Raw genomic sequence first — 16,290 nt, 5'->3', positions numbered from 1 at the left:
TATTTCGTGATCAGGAGCGCGACCTTTGTCGTCCTGTTTGTCTGGTTGGTTCATAGTGCTTACCGTCCAACTGCTGTTTGCGTTGGTTGCATCTTGTTAACTCTTAAACTGAAAGCCTGAATAAGAGTATTCCTTTTGTATGCATTGAAACTAAGAGCATTCCCTCCGAGTCCAGTGTGTCATGCGCATATTAAGGTTAAAGCTTCACAGTCTTTGACTAATAATTTGTCCAGTAATGTTTAGCTATTGTAATATGAAATTGTATGGTTGGATTTGTAATCAAATGAACTATTCAGTAACAATAAATTTATAATCATAAAAAATGTGGTATAAAACAAATGCGGCCAAGTGCAATTTGGGATATGTTAAAATATGTATTATAAATTGGAGTGGGTGTAGTTTGTATATGTGGAGCCGTGGAGGAAACTATCTTTTTTCACCCTTAGGCCTTGTTTACTTCCCAGAAAATTTTGCAAAATTTTTCATATTCTCCGTCACATCGAATCTTTAGACGCATGCATGGAGTATTAAATATAGACAAAAAAAAACTAATTGCACAGTTTGGTCGAAATTGACGAGACGAATCTTTTGAGCCTACTTAGTCCATGATTAGATAATATTTGTCAAATACAAACGAAAATGCTACAGTGTCCATTTTCCAAAAATTTTCGGAACTAAACAAGGCCTTAAGAGGAAAGCATGCCTTTGTCTTCGTTGAACTATTGATCAATATATAATGAACTATACAATCCCCGTTTACTACCATTCTATGCATCTCGAGTTACTTTTGGTCAATCTTCTAGGATGAAGACTTTATGTATGCTTCAAAATTCTATTTTGCGAATTTCACAAATACAGACGCAGATGCTCAACACATACTTATCTCTATGAATACATGTGCAGACCTTATCCTTATCATCACCTCAAAAACGGCACATCTCGAGATAGCGATACAAGAGATTCTATACACTCCAAGTTTTTTTTTAGGGAATCCAAGTTTACTATATTTCTGGGTGGCATTTGGCATAGTCTGGTGCCCAGCCCCCGTCTCATCAGGAAACACCGGCATTGGCAAATCGGGCTGACAAATTTGTATTCGTCCCAGCCCGGCCCATCCAGCCAGCCGCCATCCACTGCTCCTCTTCATCGCAAACCCTAATAAACCCGCCGCCGCCTCCTCGTTCGTCCTCCCTCTCCTCCCAAATCGCGCCACCACCAAAGCACCCGACCGGTTCCCATGGCCTCCCATCTCGACTTCCGCTACCTGGATGAGGGTCTCGGCGGCGAGCGCGGCAAGCGCAAGCGCCGCGAGGAGGCCGATGCGGCGGCCGCGGACTCCATGGACCTCGACGCCGACGCGCCCCGGCCGTCGAAGCTCCGCGCCATGCCTTCCCTCTCCGACCCCTCGAAGCCGGCCTCTTTCGGCCAGCCCACCTACGACGGCGTCATCGCGGGGCGCGTGTCGGGCCGCCGGTGGAAGGAGCCCCGCACCCGGCGGGCGTCGGCCCTGGTGGTGTCGCGGAAGCCGACCCCGCTGGAGCAGCGCGTCCGCGAGAAGTCGCTGAAGCGCGCGTACCAGGAACGCAAGGCGGAGCTCAAGGAGGAGATCCGGCAGAACAAGGTGGCGAAGCGCAAGGCCCGCGAGGAGCGGGAGAAGCGCAAGCAGGAGAACGTGCTCCGCACGGGCACCAAGCTGCAGCGTGTCACCAACCCCAAGACCATCCAGAAGATCGCCAAGTCCAAGAAGCGGAAGCAGCTCAAGGTCGTCCCCGACGAGTTCCTCGGCGGCAAGAAGTCGGAGGCCAACCGACGCATGCAGGTGCCTGGACTCGAAAACTGAATCCGGCAGGCCTCTCGATCTCTCTGTATCTGTGGTGGCGTTGAGTTCACAGTGGTTAGTTCGACGACGATTTTGTACTTGTTTCTGGTTATGAGTTGAAGTATGATCCAATTACAATGGCATGCAATATAAGTTATCAAGTTCTGATGTGAGATTTTGCTGCCGCATAGCCAATTTTGCTTGGATTACGTTCTTCCGATATATGGTTTTTTTTTTGCGAGCACTTCCGATATATGGTTGTCAATGCTTGTGCATTTATTCAGTTGCCATCACCGACCACTCTGTTCGCTTGAGTTTGTGTTTTTCTCAACAAACAAATTAACATCAGTCAAAAAAAAAAAAAACAGCCAGCCGAACAGTATTGTATTGACTACCAAGGTTGGTAGATTTCAGAGTCTGAATCAAATCAGATTTTTTTTTTGTGACTGAATCAAATCAGATTTAAGGCTCTGGTCTATGCTGTTCCATGCTGAGCCGAGAAACTGGATACATTGCTCCATGAAAATGTATATGCTTTGCTTTTGTTGTGATATAGTATACATCTGCTCCTACATGAAAAATGTACATGCTTTTGCTTCTGTTGTGAATTGTGATCTAGAGTATATCTTTGCAATCAGAGTTAATTGGAATTGTACCCGTATAGAAACATTAGCTGATGCATGAAGTTCAAGCTCAACAACCTTATCGAGTTTTTTTGTCAAGGAGGTGCAAAATTCACAGTTGTGTTCCAGAACACTGGCTTCGAACCTGCCCCATCTTCTTCTCTCTCTCGACAATTTGGTTCTCTTCTGGACCAAATGCTTCGGAATTTCAGTTTCAGTTTACAGTTCACTCTACTTTAGCGGAGGGAAAGCCGGTAGACGGTAGTACACAAGCCCATTCGCCGAAATCAAAGCAAATGAATGAGATAGCGAACTTCGCTGCTGAGTTTACATCCCTCGAACAATGTAGACTTGGAGTCTAAATAAGACTTGAAGTCTTATTTTTTCTACCTCTTTCTTCAATAAATATGCTGCCACATCAGCAAAAATACCATAAATAATATGTAATTAAGTGTCTTGGACTCTATGATAGAGTCTTGCATTGTGAGTGCCCTCAGTCCACAATGGCATCGACGCTCAAAAGTGACGGTTTTATAGTTTACAGCGAACTTCGAAGCAGCCGGCGCTTGGTGATTTCATAGTTTTATTAAAAGTGATGGTTTTAAGGATGGATAAGCATATTAGCATGTAAGTTTAGCTTTTTCCATTGTAGGTTAAGGCTCTTACACATTTGTTGGATTATTCTCTTCCTTTAAGAGCCCATTTAAGTGTTTACGGATACCCTGCTTATAGAGTTTCTTGATTCTTGTACAAAGTCGGTTGTGAGTTTAGAGCCTATTTCTCCTCTCTCTCTCTTTACTTCTATCCTCCACCTTAACATTTAGCTAGCTTATAACCTGTATTATACTTGCTCTGAAGAAATGTTCCGAAGCTGTTCAACTCAGAGAATATGTTGATCTTTGGGAGGCAATACATCAAATACCAAGAAATAGTGGGGTCGAGGGTAATATTTGATAGCGGTGGACAACAAATGGGGAGCACACGACTAGTAGTGCCTACAATATGCAGTTTAGGGGGCCCTACAACAAATTAAGATTAACATCAACTTGGAAAGCACGGACTGAACCTAAGTGTGGGTTCTTTGTCTGGACATTGGCACATCGGAAGATTCTAACTGTGAATAACTTAATCAAAAGGAACAGCCATATGACCTTTTATGTAAGTTTTGTGGAACGGAGCCTGGAACGCCTCAACACATGTGCAAGGATTGCAATTTCACAAAGGAGGCTTGGCGATTCTTCAAAAGTTGGTGCAACATCACTCATCTTAGGAATATCAAACAATCTGGCTCTGTTTATAATTACTGGAGAAAGTGTCAAGCCACTTTTGACAAAGGCAACAAAGAAAACATTTGATGGAATCATTATTATTTTTGGTGGCATATTTAGAAAGAGCGTAATAGAAGAACTTTCCAATAGAAGACAAGAAGACCAAGAGAAGTAGCTAGTTTATGCAAGGATGATATCAACCAACACAACATGACAGTGGTTCCTACAACAATCTCGAGTTAGTCACCATAGTTATCAGTTTTTGTTGCTGCCTAAGGGGTTGTTAGGCATTAGTGGGTTGCGTTGTAGTCGGTTTTTATTTCGTTGAGGGTGGTTTCAGGCCTTTTATCTTGTTTTTGGTGTTTTTTTATACCGGCTAAAGCGCTTTGTCGAGTAGCTGTTTTGTACTAAAACCTCTTTTTATTTTTCCCATCTAAAAACAATCGTTGCAAAAGCTCTTACTATCCTTTAAAAATGACTAAAGTGAAAAGGTTAGTTAAAAATACTTTTGCCTGCAACAACTTTTATGTTATGAAAAATATGAAATCATGACTTTTATGTGTTACATATGGTAAACTATATAGTCAATCTTCATCTCCCCTAGCAGTTTTGATTATAACGATCTTCTACTTGGATGGTTGTCTCCTACCTTCATTGTGTATCTATTATTGACCGACCCATTCATCTAGGGGCCAAAATTATGAGGGGTGTTTGGAAGTGAGTTGGACCGGAAGAAGCCTTAATCCACCCATTATTTACCTCATCCATTTGCCACTACAAGAAATGCATGATTTTTTAACATATTTAGTATGACAATAGACTGTGATGTCATTATATCATCCAGATTATGACATTCTGTAATAGGCATTTTGACCTAGTGACATAAAAAAGCTGGATGTCATAATAGATGTCATAGAACTATTCTAATTGCATACTATGACAATAGTCACTATGTCATGAGGCCTAATTTATAAATGTACAAAATATTGACATAGGTTGGGTGTCAAAAAAATATTTTTGGAAAATTTTAAAATATTCTTGTCCATGTTGACATGTCTAATTTTCACGTGGGTAGTTTTTTTTCTTTTTTCTCTATTTTTTTCTCAGCCTAATTTTTGTTGCTTTTAATTTAGGCCACGCGCCTGTGCCATTCCATAAAAAATAACGTGTTAGTCAATACTGTACAGAAAAGATGTCTTAGTAAAAGATGTAACTTAAAAGCATGAAATTAAATCAATGTTGCTCAGAATTAATTATGAACTTAAATCTCCAATTAAATTTCTGGTTGATTCCATTTAATTAGAGACCATCTTAAAAGTACAGGGTGGATCATAAATAATTTTCAGTGAACAAATATATGTAAAAAATAAACTTATAACAAAATTAAACTAATCATAAAATTACTTAACATATAAAATGTTGATGGAAATAACAAAAGAAAATAAATTTGCGCGCGCAGCCTGCTGGCTTGGGAGGCCTGCCCAACTCCCCTCAGAGCCCAAAAGCCGGTCCATCAAGGAGCAAACCCTAGCACAGGCTCATCTCATCCGTCCAAACAAAATCGATGGTCACGATTCATTGAGACAAAAAATTCCCATAAAAATAGGGGTGAAACCCTAAATTTCTATCCTCAGTCTCACTTTTCTCTCCCATTTCTCAGCCGTCAGTTTACACAGAGAGAGAGAGAGCTCGGCGCCTGTCGCGAGCCGCCGGAGCTCGGCACACTGCGGCCAGCGTGCGCGTGTGACGCAGCGGCGGGGCGGCACGGCGTCGGCCCACGCGTGGCGGCCTGCGTGGGGCACGACGGGCCCCTTCTGCGGACGCGGTGCGCAGCTCAAGCGAGCGGCTCCCTCACGCGCGGTCGCGGGCGAGAGGCGCACGGCGCAGCATCGAGCGTGGTGACGCCCGCACCCGAGGGCTCTGCAGCTGGCTCTCACGCTGCTCGCTGACCGCGGCGCTCGGCCGGCAGCAGTGCGTGGCCCTGCGGTCCCGCGGCTCCCGACCTCGGCGACCCGTCCAACCCGGGTACGAGCCAAGACGCGGCTAGTTCTTCAGCAACCGTGGCGACCCGGCCAGATCCGAGTCCGAGTACTCTGTTTGCTGAGAAAATTTTGAATTGTAAGACCGATGATTTGGACATAATATTGTGTGATGTATGGGATGATTTCTGTGATGTATAGGTTGTATGGGCTAAATTCTATGATGTATGAGCTATATTATGATTTGTATGAGCCGGGATGAATTTTGTGGGCTTACATATGTAAAAAAATTAAAAGCCTGAATTTAGTGAGCTGCAAAAATAGATGGGCTGAAATTGTAGTGCTAAAAAATTGAATGGACTGCAATTAACAAAATGGATATGGGTTTGAAAAAAGAAAAAAATAATGAACTTAACAATTTCAGCCCATAAAAAGAGTTTGTGTGGCCCATGAAGTGCCTGGTTGCTATATGGGCTTCAATAGGCCAAAATTGATTTTATGACATTTATTTTTCTGTGCCATGTCATCGCTATGTCAGCTTTTCATCTTACGTGGCAATTTGCCATGTGGTGAGGTCTTGACAAATAACCAATGTCATACCTTATGACAAAAAATATACAGACGTCATATGATCCATTTATGACAGTGATTTTTTGACATATAGTTTTTTGTCAACTAATTATCACAACTCTTATGTTATGACATTATTTTCATATGTAATGACATAAATAGAAAGTCAAAAAATCACAGGATTCTTGTAGTGTGCCAAACACCACATGAGGTAATACAGTGTGTAGTTGTATAAATTGGGCCTTCATGCAAAGTTGGAGAATTGAGAAATTAGGCGTTGACAGTTTGATAATTTACACACGAGATATCTTATCTCTCTTTTGACATGATGTAAACAATCCAACCCTGATCTATTGGACAAAAGCGCGTGGAGATTCCTAAATCAGTGTACGATATTGCAATGTGCAAGTAATGGCACCAATAATAGATCACTTCTTCAATTCATATCACTTTTCTGCACATATTTAATGCAAAATAAACAAAACTTGTTGCATCTCGGTAGAAATGCTATTCTTAGGCCTTGTTTAGTTCACCTCGAAATCCAAAAAGTTTTCAAGATTTCTTATCACATCGAATCTTGCAGTACATATATGAAGCATTAAATATAGACGAAATCAAAAACTAATCACACAGTTTGACTGTAAATCGCGAGACGAATCTTTTGACTCTAGTTAGTCTATAATTAGACAATATTTACCACAAACAAACAAAAGTACTATAGTAACAAAATCCAATTTTTTTTCATATCTAAACAAGGCTTTAGCCATTCCTCAGATGGCATCGGACTTTTAAGATGCCGGGGTCCAGCGGATTACAGATTTTGGAACCTTGGCATCAAAACCAAACGTTTTATGTGCCTCGTTCGTTTGGGGTGGATTCTCCAGCCACCGATTCCTGTGTAAACGAACGGGCCCACTCTGCTCATCAGCCGACCGGAGCGGGGACATCTTCGTCCAGCCGCGCTCCTGCCTTCCCAAACCCCAGAACCAAAATTTGAAATCCCAAATCCCCAACTCCTTCTGCTGCTCCCCGTGCTCCCGCGTACCACCAGATCCCGCACGGCCGCCGAGGCACCCTCCTCCTCCTCCTCATCCTTGCACGCACGCCCCCTCTGCCCCTCCCATGCCCGCGGCTTCAGAGGCCGTGGGCGCGCCCAGCGGCGGCGTCGGCGGCGGCGGAGACGTCGAGCAGGAGTACGAGATCCGCAACGACGAGGGCTTCGTCTACAAGGTCGCCAGGGGGGTCCACCTCGACTCCGCGCCCTCCTCCTCCACCCAGCTGGCGGCGGGCCGCGACCCCAAGGCTGTCGGCCTGCGCCGCCGCCGCCGCGCGCTCCTCCGCCTCCGCGACAAGCGCCTCCGCGACCTCGCCCGCTGGGAGGCCCTCGCCTCCGAACTCATCGCCCCGCTCCCCGCTCCCCAGCCACCGGCTCCTTCCCTTCCCTCCTCGTCCCAGCCCGACGCTGCTGCTGCCGCCGCCGCCGCCTCCTCGTCCTCCATCCTCGACGACCTCCTCGCACAGGTAGGTCGCCTGGCTTGCTCAGCCCCTTCTTCCGCCTTTCCTACATCAGATTAAGGGCCTGTTTGGTTCCCCTTGCTAGGTAAAATTATTTTAGCTACTCTTGGGTGACTATGTAAGTAAACTATTTTAGCTTTTTTTAGTCAATGTGTTTGGAACTTTAGCTCCTAAATGACTAAAGTTTAGCTAGCTAAGATTTAACAAGGGAACCAAACAGGGCCTAAGATTAGTAACTTTCCCTGGCTACGGGTGGCTGTGCAGGTCGACACGCAGGCAGAGTTCCTGAAGAAGGCTCGGCAATGGTGCGATGAGGTCAACGCGCTTTGCGATGATCCTGAGCCAGCCATCTTTGATTCATGTGTTCCGCCGTTGTGGGGCGCCAACCCAAAGGAGCTGATGGAGGGGCTGTGCAGTCCAGAAGAAAAGACTGCCTACAGTATGTGGTGCGGCAACCCAAAGGAGCTGATAGAGGGGCTGTGCAGTCCAGGAGAAAAGACTGCCTACGGTACTGAAAATTAGGCACTTACCTAATTTAAATTGCTCATGCCATGCTGCACTTTTAGAATATGACTAGTGACTGTCTAGTAGGCACATGGTCTTGAAAAAGGTTTACTGGTGGTATTACAACTGAATTGTTATAGCATCTCCAATTGTTTCTAAAACACACTCCTAATTTAGAATTTTTAGGAAGATTGCAAAAAAAAGCATCTCCAACAACTCCTAATATCAGCTCCTAATTTTTTGGAACTTGGGAAAACCGACGCCCTCACGCGTAAAGCCGCAAAAAATAGACGTGGGACCTAAATTTAATTTTTTAGAAATAATTTATTAGAAACTCTTGGAGATTGTCTTCTTTTTTCTCTCTTAATACTTTTCTAGGAGTTGTAAAACTACAAGTTTTTGGAAGAAAATGTAGGTCTTGGAGATGCTCTTAGATCAGGAAAGTTTTAGCTTTTCCATATGCACAGTTTCTTTTCCTGGTACCACTCCATTGGGCATTGAGATTTTGCCATCTCTGTCGTGTCCATGAGACCAGGATCCTGAGTAACAACCTGTGACTTTGAGAACTGATGCAGTTTAGAAATAAGAAATTCAGTTTTACCTCTGAAAAATCACCCAGCTGGGATTTTACCACTGAAAGTGCTTATATTCATTTAAATACCGTCCAAAGGTCTATGAGGATTTGTCATTTTTAAACCTCTGTTAGTCTTTATTTCGCTCCTGTTTTGCAATTGGAGCCAACGGTGAAATGTCAGGAAATATGCATACTAATACTATTGCTGGGCAAGCTACCGTGAGCTATATTTCTGGTATGTTGACAACAACAATCACAGTTAGACTTGCCACTCATCAAAATCTTTTAACTTTCCTAAGGGCTTCAAAGGATCTGAAGTTTGTGACCTCTGCTGGTATGCATGAGCATGTGAATAAAATTGAGACCAACTGAGTAATGACTCAACATGCAAGTTCCGAGTTATGGTGAGGGGAACGAGCTGCTACTTCAATTGGCAAATGAGAACTGCTACAGGCTGCAGCAGATGATGGCCTTGTATATGGCCAGGTGAGCCAGAGTTTGTAGATACAACATTTGGTCTCTCTAGAGGAGATATGAATTATAATGAGGAAGAAGGGGAAAACAGGATGATCAATGATGAGGCTGTAGATTTTCATCTGAAATGGTTGCTAATCCCTTGTGCTGATGCTGTATAAGCTCTTCACACTATATATAATGAGACATCTCAGAAATTGACAAGGGCTCCACATTTTCTGATATTTGATCCTATGTTTCAAGCAAAGGGCCATCAAAACAGAGTTTCCATCCAAATTATTGCATAGAGATAATGGGTACATGGTCTGTGGAGAAGGAATGCGATTGGAAAATTCATGCGAAGAAACTACATGGTGGCAGCACGTTCGTGGTGAACATAGGCCTTATTTTTGCTCATTATGCAATATTCACTATTCCCTCCATGCCAAATTATAAGTCGCTCTTGCTTTTCTAGATACTTACTCCCTCCATCCCAAATTATAAGACATTTCAAGAATCTTGGAGAGTCAAAGCATCTCAAGTTTGACCAGAATTTATATGATAAGATAATAATATTTATTATACCAACCAAGTATTATTGGATTCTTCATTAATTATATTTTCATAGTATACCTATTTAATGTCATAAGTCTTTGTAAGAGGGTGTTTAGTTCCCCATAAAATGCAAAATACCAACTACTTTGGAATGATGGAATGCAAAATGCCCAAACTTTCAGGGTTATGTTTAATTCCATCCAAAATGCAGAATTTATTGCCCTCATGAGGGCCTCTTGAGGCTCTTTTGGGCTTTTTTTGGCCTCTTGAGGCCAAAATCCAAAATGGAGAATAGCCACCTTTTTGCCAAAAGTTTTGCATGGTGTTTAGTTCCATTATGCAAAATAATGGACCAAAATCCAAAATTTTTTGGAATAAAAGGGGAACTAAACATCCCCTAATTCTCTCTATAATTTTGGTCAAACTTGAGATGCTTTGACTCTCCAAGATTCTTATAATGTCTTATAATTTGGAATGGAGGGAGTAGTTTTTATTATGCATCTAGAGTGTAGACAGCTATACCTAGATGCATAGCAAAAATAACTTACCTGAAAAAGCTAGAATTTACTTATAATTTGGAACGTAGGGAGTACTTTTGTTGTGATAGTTACTGCTACTTCTTTTTCTATTATTAAATTCGTCTTGTTCTTTATGTAGGTAAGAATGGGCGCCAAGAAGCTTCAAGAGAGTCTAAAATGAAAAAAGTTAGTATCAAAAAACAGAAAATGGCTCGTGACCTTCCTCCCATTCTCACTGAGAGCAGGTAATCTAAAACTTTGCAAAGAATTTCGCCCCTTACTGCAACAATTGGTTATACTGCTCACATGTTTTTGATTTGTTACATTGCTCACTAATATGCAGGAAGAAGAAAAGAGTAATTAATCTTTCATGCTCCAATAACGTTGCACCACAAGGCTCTGTTGAACCAAAGAGGTTTGACCAATGCTGGCTCCCAAATCCTTATTTTACCTTTTCATTTGCTCCTTACATGTTGCACTTCCCAGAATGCCTTGAATAAGAACTTTTTCCTTGGCAGGAAGAAGGCATATAGGAGTAAATCTACCGCCCCAGGTACTCCAGGATCAGCCACGAGAAGGAAGGCAGAGTCGACTCCAGGATCAGCGACGAGAAGGAAGGTAGAGTCGACTCCAGCAAGAGCTCCAGACATAGTTTGTAGCCCGGGGCCACTAACCAGGAGAAGGGCAGCAGCAAAAAATGAATCACCAGCAGGTTCATAATCAGAGGCTCTTATTTAAAAAGCCAAAATGTCTTATAATTTGGATTGGAGGGAGTAGGAAAGAGTATGTGTTTGTACACTAGTGTTGTGCGCTGCTGATGTACCTGGACAGTCCAAACCAACCTATAATTTGGAATTGAGGGAGTAGCTTAGGGTGTGTTTGGTTGGGGGTGTTAAAGTGTAATAGGAGTTAAAGTCTACCATAGAGAACCAAACGGTCACCAGTTTAGCCATTAACTGTCACCTTGTGTATTTGAGAAGTTCCAGCCGCAGATGGTATTTTTTAGTGTGCAATCTGAGTATCGCTGTATTGGTAGTGAAGTTGTTCACATAAGTGCATGACTGCTCCTTGGAAATACTGATCCTGTTAGTTCTCTGAATTTTACAGGACATGCTGACAATGTATTCTGTGTCTGAAGCAAAGTTTAGCTAGGCGCTAGGCGGATTCTAGGCGCTGACCCTCTGTCTAGCGCTTAGGCGGGAGTAATCGCGCCTAGGCGTTTTTGGCAATTTTGCCATAACTTTGAATATATAGGTTATTGTAAATATAAAAAGTGGGCTAGTGGACACACCTCATTCTTTGGTGGCTTATTCTTACATGTTCCTAGCTCCTACAACATGTTTTGACAGCTGGTAAATACTAGATATGCAATAGACAAGAAGTTGTTCATAAAAAAATAGAAAACACCAAGTTGTCACTTATCTGAAATTCTGAATGATTTCAGCCACCATGAGCAAACCATATGAGCAGCTAGTAATCACAAAATTTAAAGCACAAACAAGTGGATAGGAGTACGAGTATAGGAGAACAATACAAGTGCACAACACAACTTCTAAATAAAGGACAGAGTCACACAGTAGCAGTTCTTAAGAGATAAGAGCATGACCATGACATGGTACAAAAGGCTTAACTATCGGATCATATTTCTTCTTCAATAGGGTTCCACATAAATATCATTATCATCTTCTTCAAACTCTTCTTCACTCAAACTCTTCTCCTTCATAGAACTCCCTCACTCTTGCACTTCTACACGGCTGAAGCTGTTCTTTTCTGCCTCTCCAAGAACAAACCAAGGTATCCCTATACCTTCCATCTCATTCTCATCTTTCTCATCTCTAAAGACAACTAATGCACAATCATCTCCACCCTCTTGGAGAAAACCTTGAGCTTCAGTTGTATCACTAGACCAAGAGAACATTAGCTTTGACTTAACCTTTTCTCTTTTGTTAAGCAGCCTGGAGTTGAATTGAATATAGACCAACATTTCGAGGCGGGTTGTAGTAAGCCTATTTCTCTTCTCAGCGTATCTATAAATTAAAAATAAGAGCATTCTCAGTTCTATAATTGAATTATAATGCTGCTGAAATGTTCATAATAGATAGGTACTAACCCCTTCAAACCCACTCTAATTTCTTTCACAACCAGAGGAGCTTGACGTCAAAGATAAAATCTTTGTAGTCATCTTCTGTAAAGTTGGTATTTCAGTTCCATAAAGCCACCACCATGATGCTGAAACAAAATAAAAACCCCTCTTTAGTTTTGAAAACAGGAAACAACCATGTTAGCATGTTACTATGTTTTATGATAGATGAAAACAACAAACAACCATGTAATAACAAGTACCTCTACCTGGGTTGTAATAAAAGTTCTAAAAACTCTTTGCAAGCTTCTTGTCAAATGATCCTTCTCTATTCTAAAACTTTTTCACATCAATGTTGGCAGCCTGATATTGCTTGTTCTCATCATAGTAATAAAATTTCTCAACACAAGCTATAAACCCTTCTGTTATTTTAGGCTCATCAAAGATTGATGGGTTACTATAGCTATAGTGTGGATTCAACAAATAAGTTGTCAAATGTAATGGAGAATCAAGTCTTCCATGCATCTTCTTCTCAATAACAACTATTACATCCTTGAATCGAGACTCAATATTACCCAAGGCCTCTTTGATCTCTCTCTTTGCCTTTAGTAGTTCTTCATAAACGAAACCCATGGATGGCTTCACATCCCCATCAACCAAACAAAGAACTTTGACCAATGGCTCAAAAACAACCAATGTTAGCTTTATATCCCTCCAAAAGGTTGGACTCAATATAGTTGTTCTTGCCTCTTTTCCTTTCTTTGATTTCACCTCCTTCAACAAGTCCCACTTACTATGAACCACCATCTTCCTTAACTGGTCCTTCTTCTCTTGCATATTGTTCATAGTGAGAAAGTTTGATGCAAACCTAGTTACTCCTGGCCTCACTACCTCCTTCCCCTCTATGAAGTGTCTCAAGCACTCCAATGTTCTTGTGTGGCCATAGACAAATATGGTAAATTCTTTTTCTTGGTCAACCACTTTCTTGAACCAAGGCATGTTGCCAATTCCTTGCAGCATCAAGTTGATTGTGTGAGCTGCACAAGAGGTCTAAATATATTTGGTCTCTTCTCCTCCAATAGCTTCTTTGCTCCCATGTTGTTAGAGGCATTATCAATCACTACTTGAACCACATTTTGTGGACCAATGTCTTCAATTGCCTTGTCCACTAATTCAAAGATGACTTTACTTGTGTGTGACACAACTGACATCTCTTTTGAGCTAATGAAGGTGGTTCCATCGGCACAATTAGTGCACAGATTCATTATGCTTCTCCTCTTCCTATCTGACCAAGCATCGGAAAGGAACACCCACAGATTCATTATGCTTCTCCTCTTCCTATTCTTGCACTCCTCTTTAGCCTCCAGAGCATGCAGTGTTCTAGCCATGCATTTCTTCACATTCTTTCTGTCATGAGCCACATGCTCCTTCAACCTATGAATCCCTCTCTTCATCTCCTTGTTATAGAACTTGCACCTCACTTTGTCCTTGTTGTTAGCATCAACAAGAACACCATACTCCCATCCAATATCATCTGAGTTCCTTTTCAGGAGATTAACTGCCTCAGTGGTTGCTCCCTCAACTTGTGCAACATCTATTGTCGACATCTTACATTTAGATAAGTACAGATCAGGCTCAGTGCATGCATTATAAGTTCAGCTAGCATTGAGTTTAAGTGCACACATTCAGGCATTCAGAGCAATTGCAAATCACAAAAACATTTACCATTCAGACATTCAGAGTAACATCAGGCATTCATAGGGATTTAGAGATCAGATCCCGTGGCAATCACAGAGTTTAGATCAGGCATTCCTATTCATCATTCATGTAATCAACTTGAAAACAAAGGGGAGGAGCAGGGGAGGGGAGCCGCGAGCAGGGGAGGGGACTGACCTTGGTGCTACAAGATGCGCCTAGGGGAGGGATGTGCTTATGGGAAGACTGGCGGGGAGGAGCAGGGCATGCGTATCCACCTGCAATCATAGAATACATTCAATCACAGAACATGGACAGGGGAGCAGCCTGCCAGTAATGGAGGGGTGAAGAATAGGGGAGGGGAGAGGAGCAGGGGAGCGCAACTGCCAGCAAGGAAGGGGACTAACCTTGGGGCGGGGAGGGGTGCTCCGGCGGGGATGACCTTCTAGGCAGAATTGCAGGAGGGGTGCGCCGGCAGGGACGAGCGTCCAGGTGAGGAGACGGCGACGAGCACGACGGCGCCCACGGGACCTTCATGGAGGAGCAAGACCGACGGAGAAGAGTGTTATGCGGGTAGAGGTGCGCCTGGCGGGAAGAAGTGAATGGTAGCAGGCGGGAACTACGTCGTCTCCTTATACTTCCGTCCTATTTTCGCGCGACCGAGGCCATCTGCATGCGCGCTCACCCACGACATCCTCCTCCGCGCAGGAAACCTTCGTGCCCTGGCCCGCTGCGGAAATTTTCCACGAACTCACACACGCGTCCGCCTCCGCGCCGCCAGCGCCCAGATCGGCGACTACCCCTGTAGTCGAGGCGACGGGCTTCGCCCACCAACTAGTCGCACCTAGTCGAGCGTCTAGCAGCGCCTATAGGAACTGTCTGAAGTGGAAGCTACTTCCTGCTATATTTCTCTACTCCAACTGGACTTAAGTCTTGTTTAGTTCCGAAATTTTTTTGAATTTGGTAACATTACCATTTTTCTTTTATTTGACAATTAGTATCTAATCATTGATTAATTAGGATTAAAAATTCATCTCATAATTTATAGGTAAACTGTGCAATTAAATTTAATTTTCATCTATATTTAATGATCTATGCATGTGTTCAAAGATTCAATGTGATAGGTAAAAAAATTTGAATGTAGAACTAAACAATGCCTTAGAGCATTTCCAACCGTTTTTGTTTTTGTATACATTTAATACTCTATGTATATCTCTAAAAATTTGACATAATACTTGTTGCCGACCGTAGTAGCAAACGGCAGAACCTGCAGTAGGAGACGGCAGCAGCTCTACTAGCAGTAGCAGACAGGCAGCACCAATCACATCACTGTACGACGTCCATTCAGCTACCACTTGCAGTAGCAGACGACAGCACTGCATGAAGGAGGCGAAGCGGAGAGAAACCCGATGCACGGTGCGGCATCACACGTATATTTGCGCATTGAGGAGAGAAAAATATCAACTTGTAAAAGATAGGAAAGGAGCATGTCAAACTATTGGAGAGAATTTTTTTTTCTAAAAAGTCAAAGTTTGGAAAAGGTTTTGCCAAACTATTGGAGATGCTTGTGCTTGTGATCTGTGAAAACGCAACAAACTATTTGTAAGTAGACCCATAAATCATAAGGCCACTCCCAAGTCCTAACCCTGAGACTAGTGTAGACGCCTAGTTTCCATAGTACGTTATTGTTTTGCTAATGCTTTGCTGAAAGAAGAGTTAAAAGATGAGATTGATGGAAATCGTTTCCATTCCCTCGCTTCAGGATCCGTTGTGCCCTTCCCTTCCCACATCTGGAGCTCCTCGCCCTGCGCGGCCTTCCCGTTTCTCATCCCCTTCCCGCTTCGCTGTGCTCCCGCGCTGGATGCGCTGCCGCCAAGGACATGGTGAAGGTGACCGGCACCATGGACGCCGGCGGGGGCGAGGAGATGAAGGACAAGTCCGCAGCCACCTCCACGGCGGTGTTTAAGGCCCCAATCTGGCAATCTCCATCCCAATTCTCATCCCCAATCTCTGCGCCAGGATGAATCGGCTGCAAAAACTAAAGCCGAGTTCCACAAGGGAGTTTGAGGCTTTGAGTCCCAGTCTGTTGCTCGTTCTGCTGTTCATCCAGCCTGTGCTCCTGTTAGGTGTTCCTTTC

At 43.1% G+C, this 16,290-nt stretch overlaps 3 protein-coding genes across 4 annotated transcripts in view; 2 read left to right on the top strand and 1 right to left on the bottom strand.

The window, feature by feature from the left end:
- Positions 1,108-1,997, top strand: LOC8056474. The gene has a single exon (XM_002454071.2). The coding sequence runs from the start codon at positions 1,238-1,240 to the stop codon at positions 1,838-1,840; it is 603 nt and encodes a 200-aa protein (XP_002454116.1). The 5' UTR covers positions 1,108-1,237; the 3' UTR covers positions 1,841-1,997.
- On the top strand, positions 6,963-11,453 carry LOC8070604. Its single transcript, XM_002454070.2, has 5 exons — positions 6,963-7,780; positions 8,039-8,282; positions 10,518-10,623; positions 10,722-10,793; positions 10,897-11,453. The coding sequence occupies exons 1-5, from the start codon at positions 7,382-7,384 to the stop codon at positions 11,096-11,098; spliced, it is 1,023 nt and encodes a 340-aa protein (XP_002454115.2). The 5' UTR covers positions 6,963-7,381; the 3' UTR covers positions 11,099-11,453.
- LOC8056473 overlaps positions 11,901-16,290 on the bottom strand; it is a 33,759-nt gene continuing 29,369 nt past the window's right edge. Inside the window, exons 3-6 of one of the 2 annotated variants that reach the window (XM_021459732.1) lie at positions 14,561-14,684; positions 14,352-14,431; positions 12,489-12,607; positions 11,901-12,405 (exon numbers count right to left, since the gene is read on the bottom strand). The gene's annotated coding sequence lies outside the window, so the exon portion shown is untranslated. The remainder of the gene's footprint in view (positions 12,406-12,488; positions 12,608-14,351; positions 14,432-14,560; positions 14,685-16,290) is intronic. The other variant, XM_021459733.1, reaches the window with a different exon arrangement.

The sequence above is a fragment of the Sorghum bicolor genome, chromosome 4, assembly GCF_000003195.3.
Source record: "Sorghum bicolor cultivar BTx623 chromosome 4, Sorghum_bicolor_NCBIv3, whole genome shotgun sequence".
Taxonomy (NCBI): domain Eukaryota; kingdom Viridiplantae; phylum Streptophyta; class Magnoliopsida; order Poales; family Poaceae; genus Sorghum; species Sorghum bicolor.
The sequence above is the reverse complement of the archived record's forward strand: the minus strand, read 5'-3'. Positions and strand labels throughout refer to the sequence as shown.

Coding starts and splice junctions, on each gene's coding strand:
- LOC8070604 (XM_002454070.2), top strand. CDS start 7,382: ATGCCCGCGGCTTCAGAGGCCGTGGGCGCGCCCAGCGGCGGCGTCGGC. Junction 7,781..8,038: donor TCGACGACCTCCTCGCACAG/GTAGGTCGCCTG, acceptor GTGGCTGTGCAG/GTCGACACGCAGGCAGAGTT. Junction 10,624..10,721: donor CCCATTCTCACTGAGAGCAG/GTAATCTAAAAC, acceptor ACTAATATGCAG/GAAGAAGAAAAGAGTAATTA.
- LOC8056474 (XM_002454071.2), top strand. CDS start 1,238: ATGGCCTCCCATCTCGACTTCCGCTACCTGGATGAGGGTCTCGGCGGC.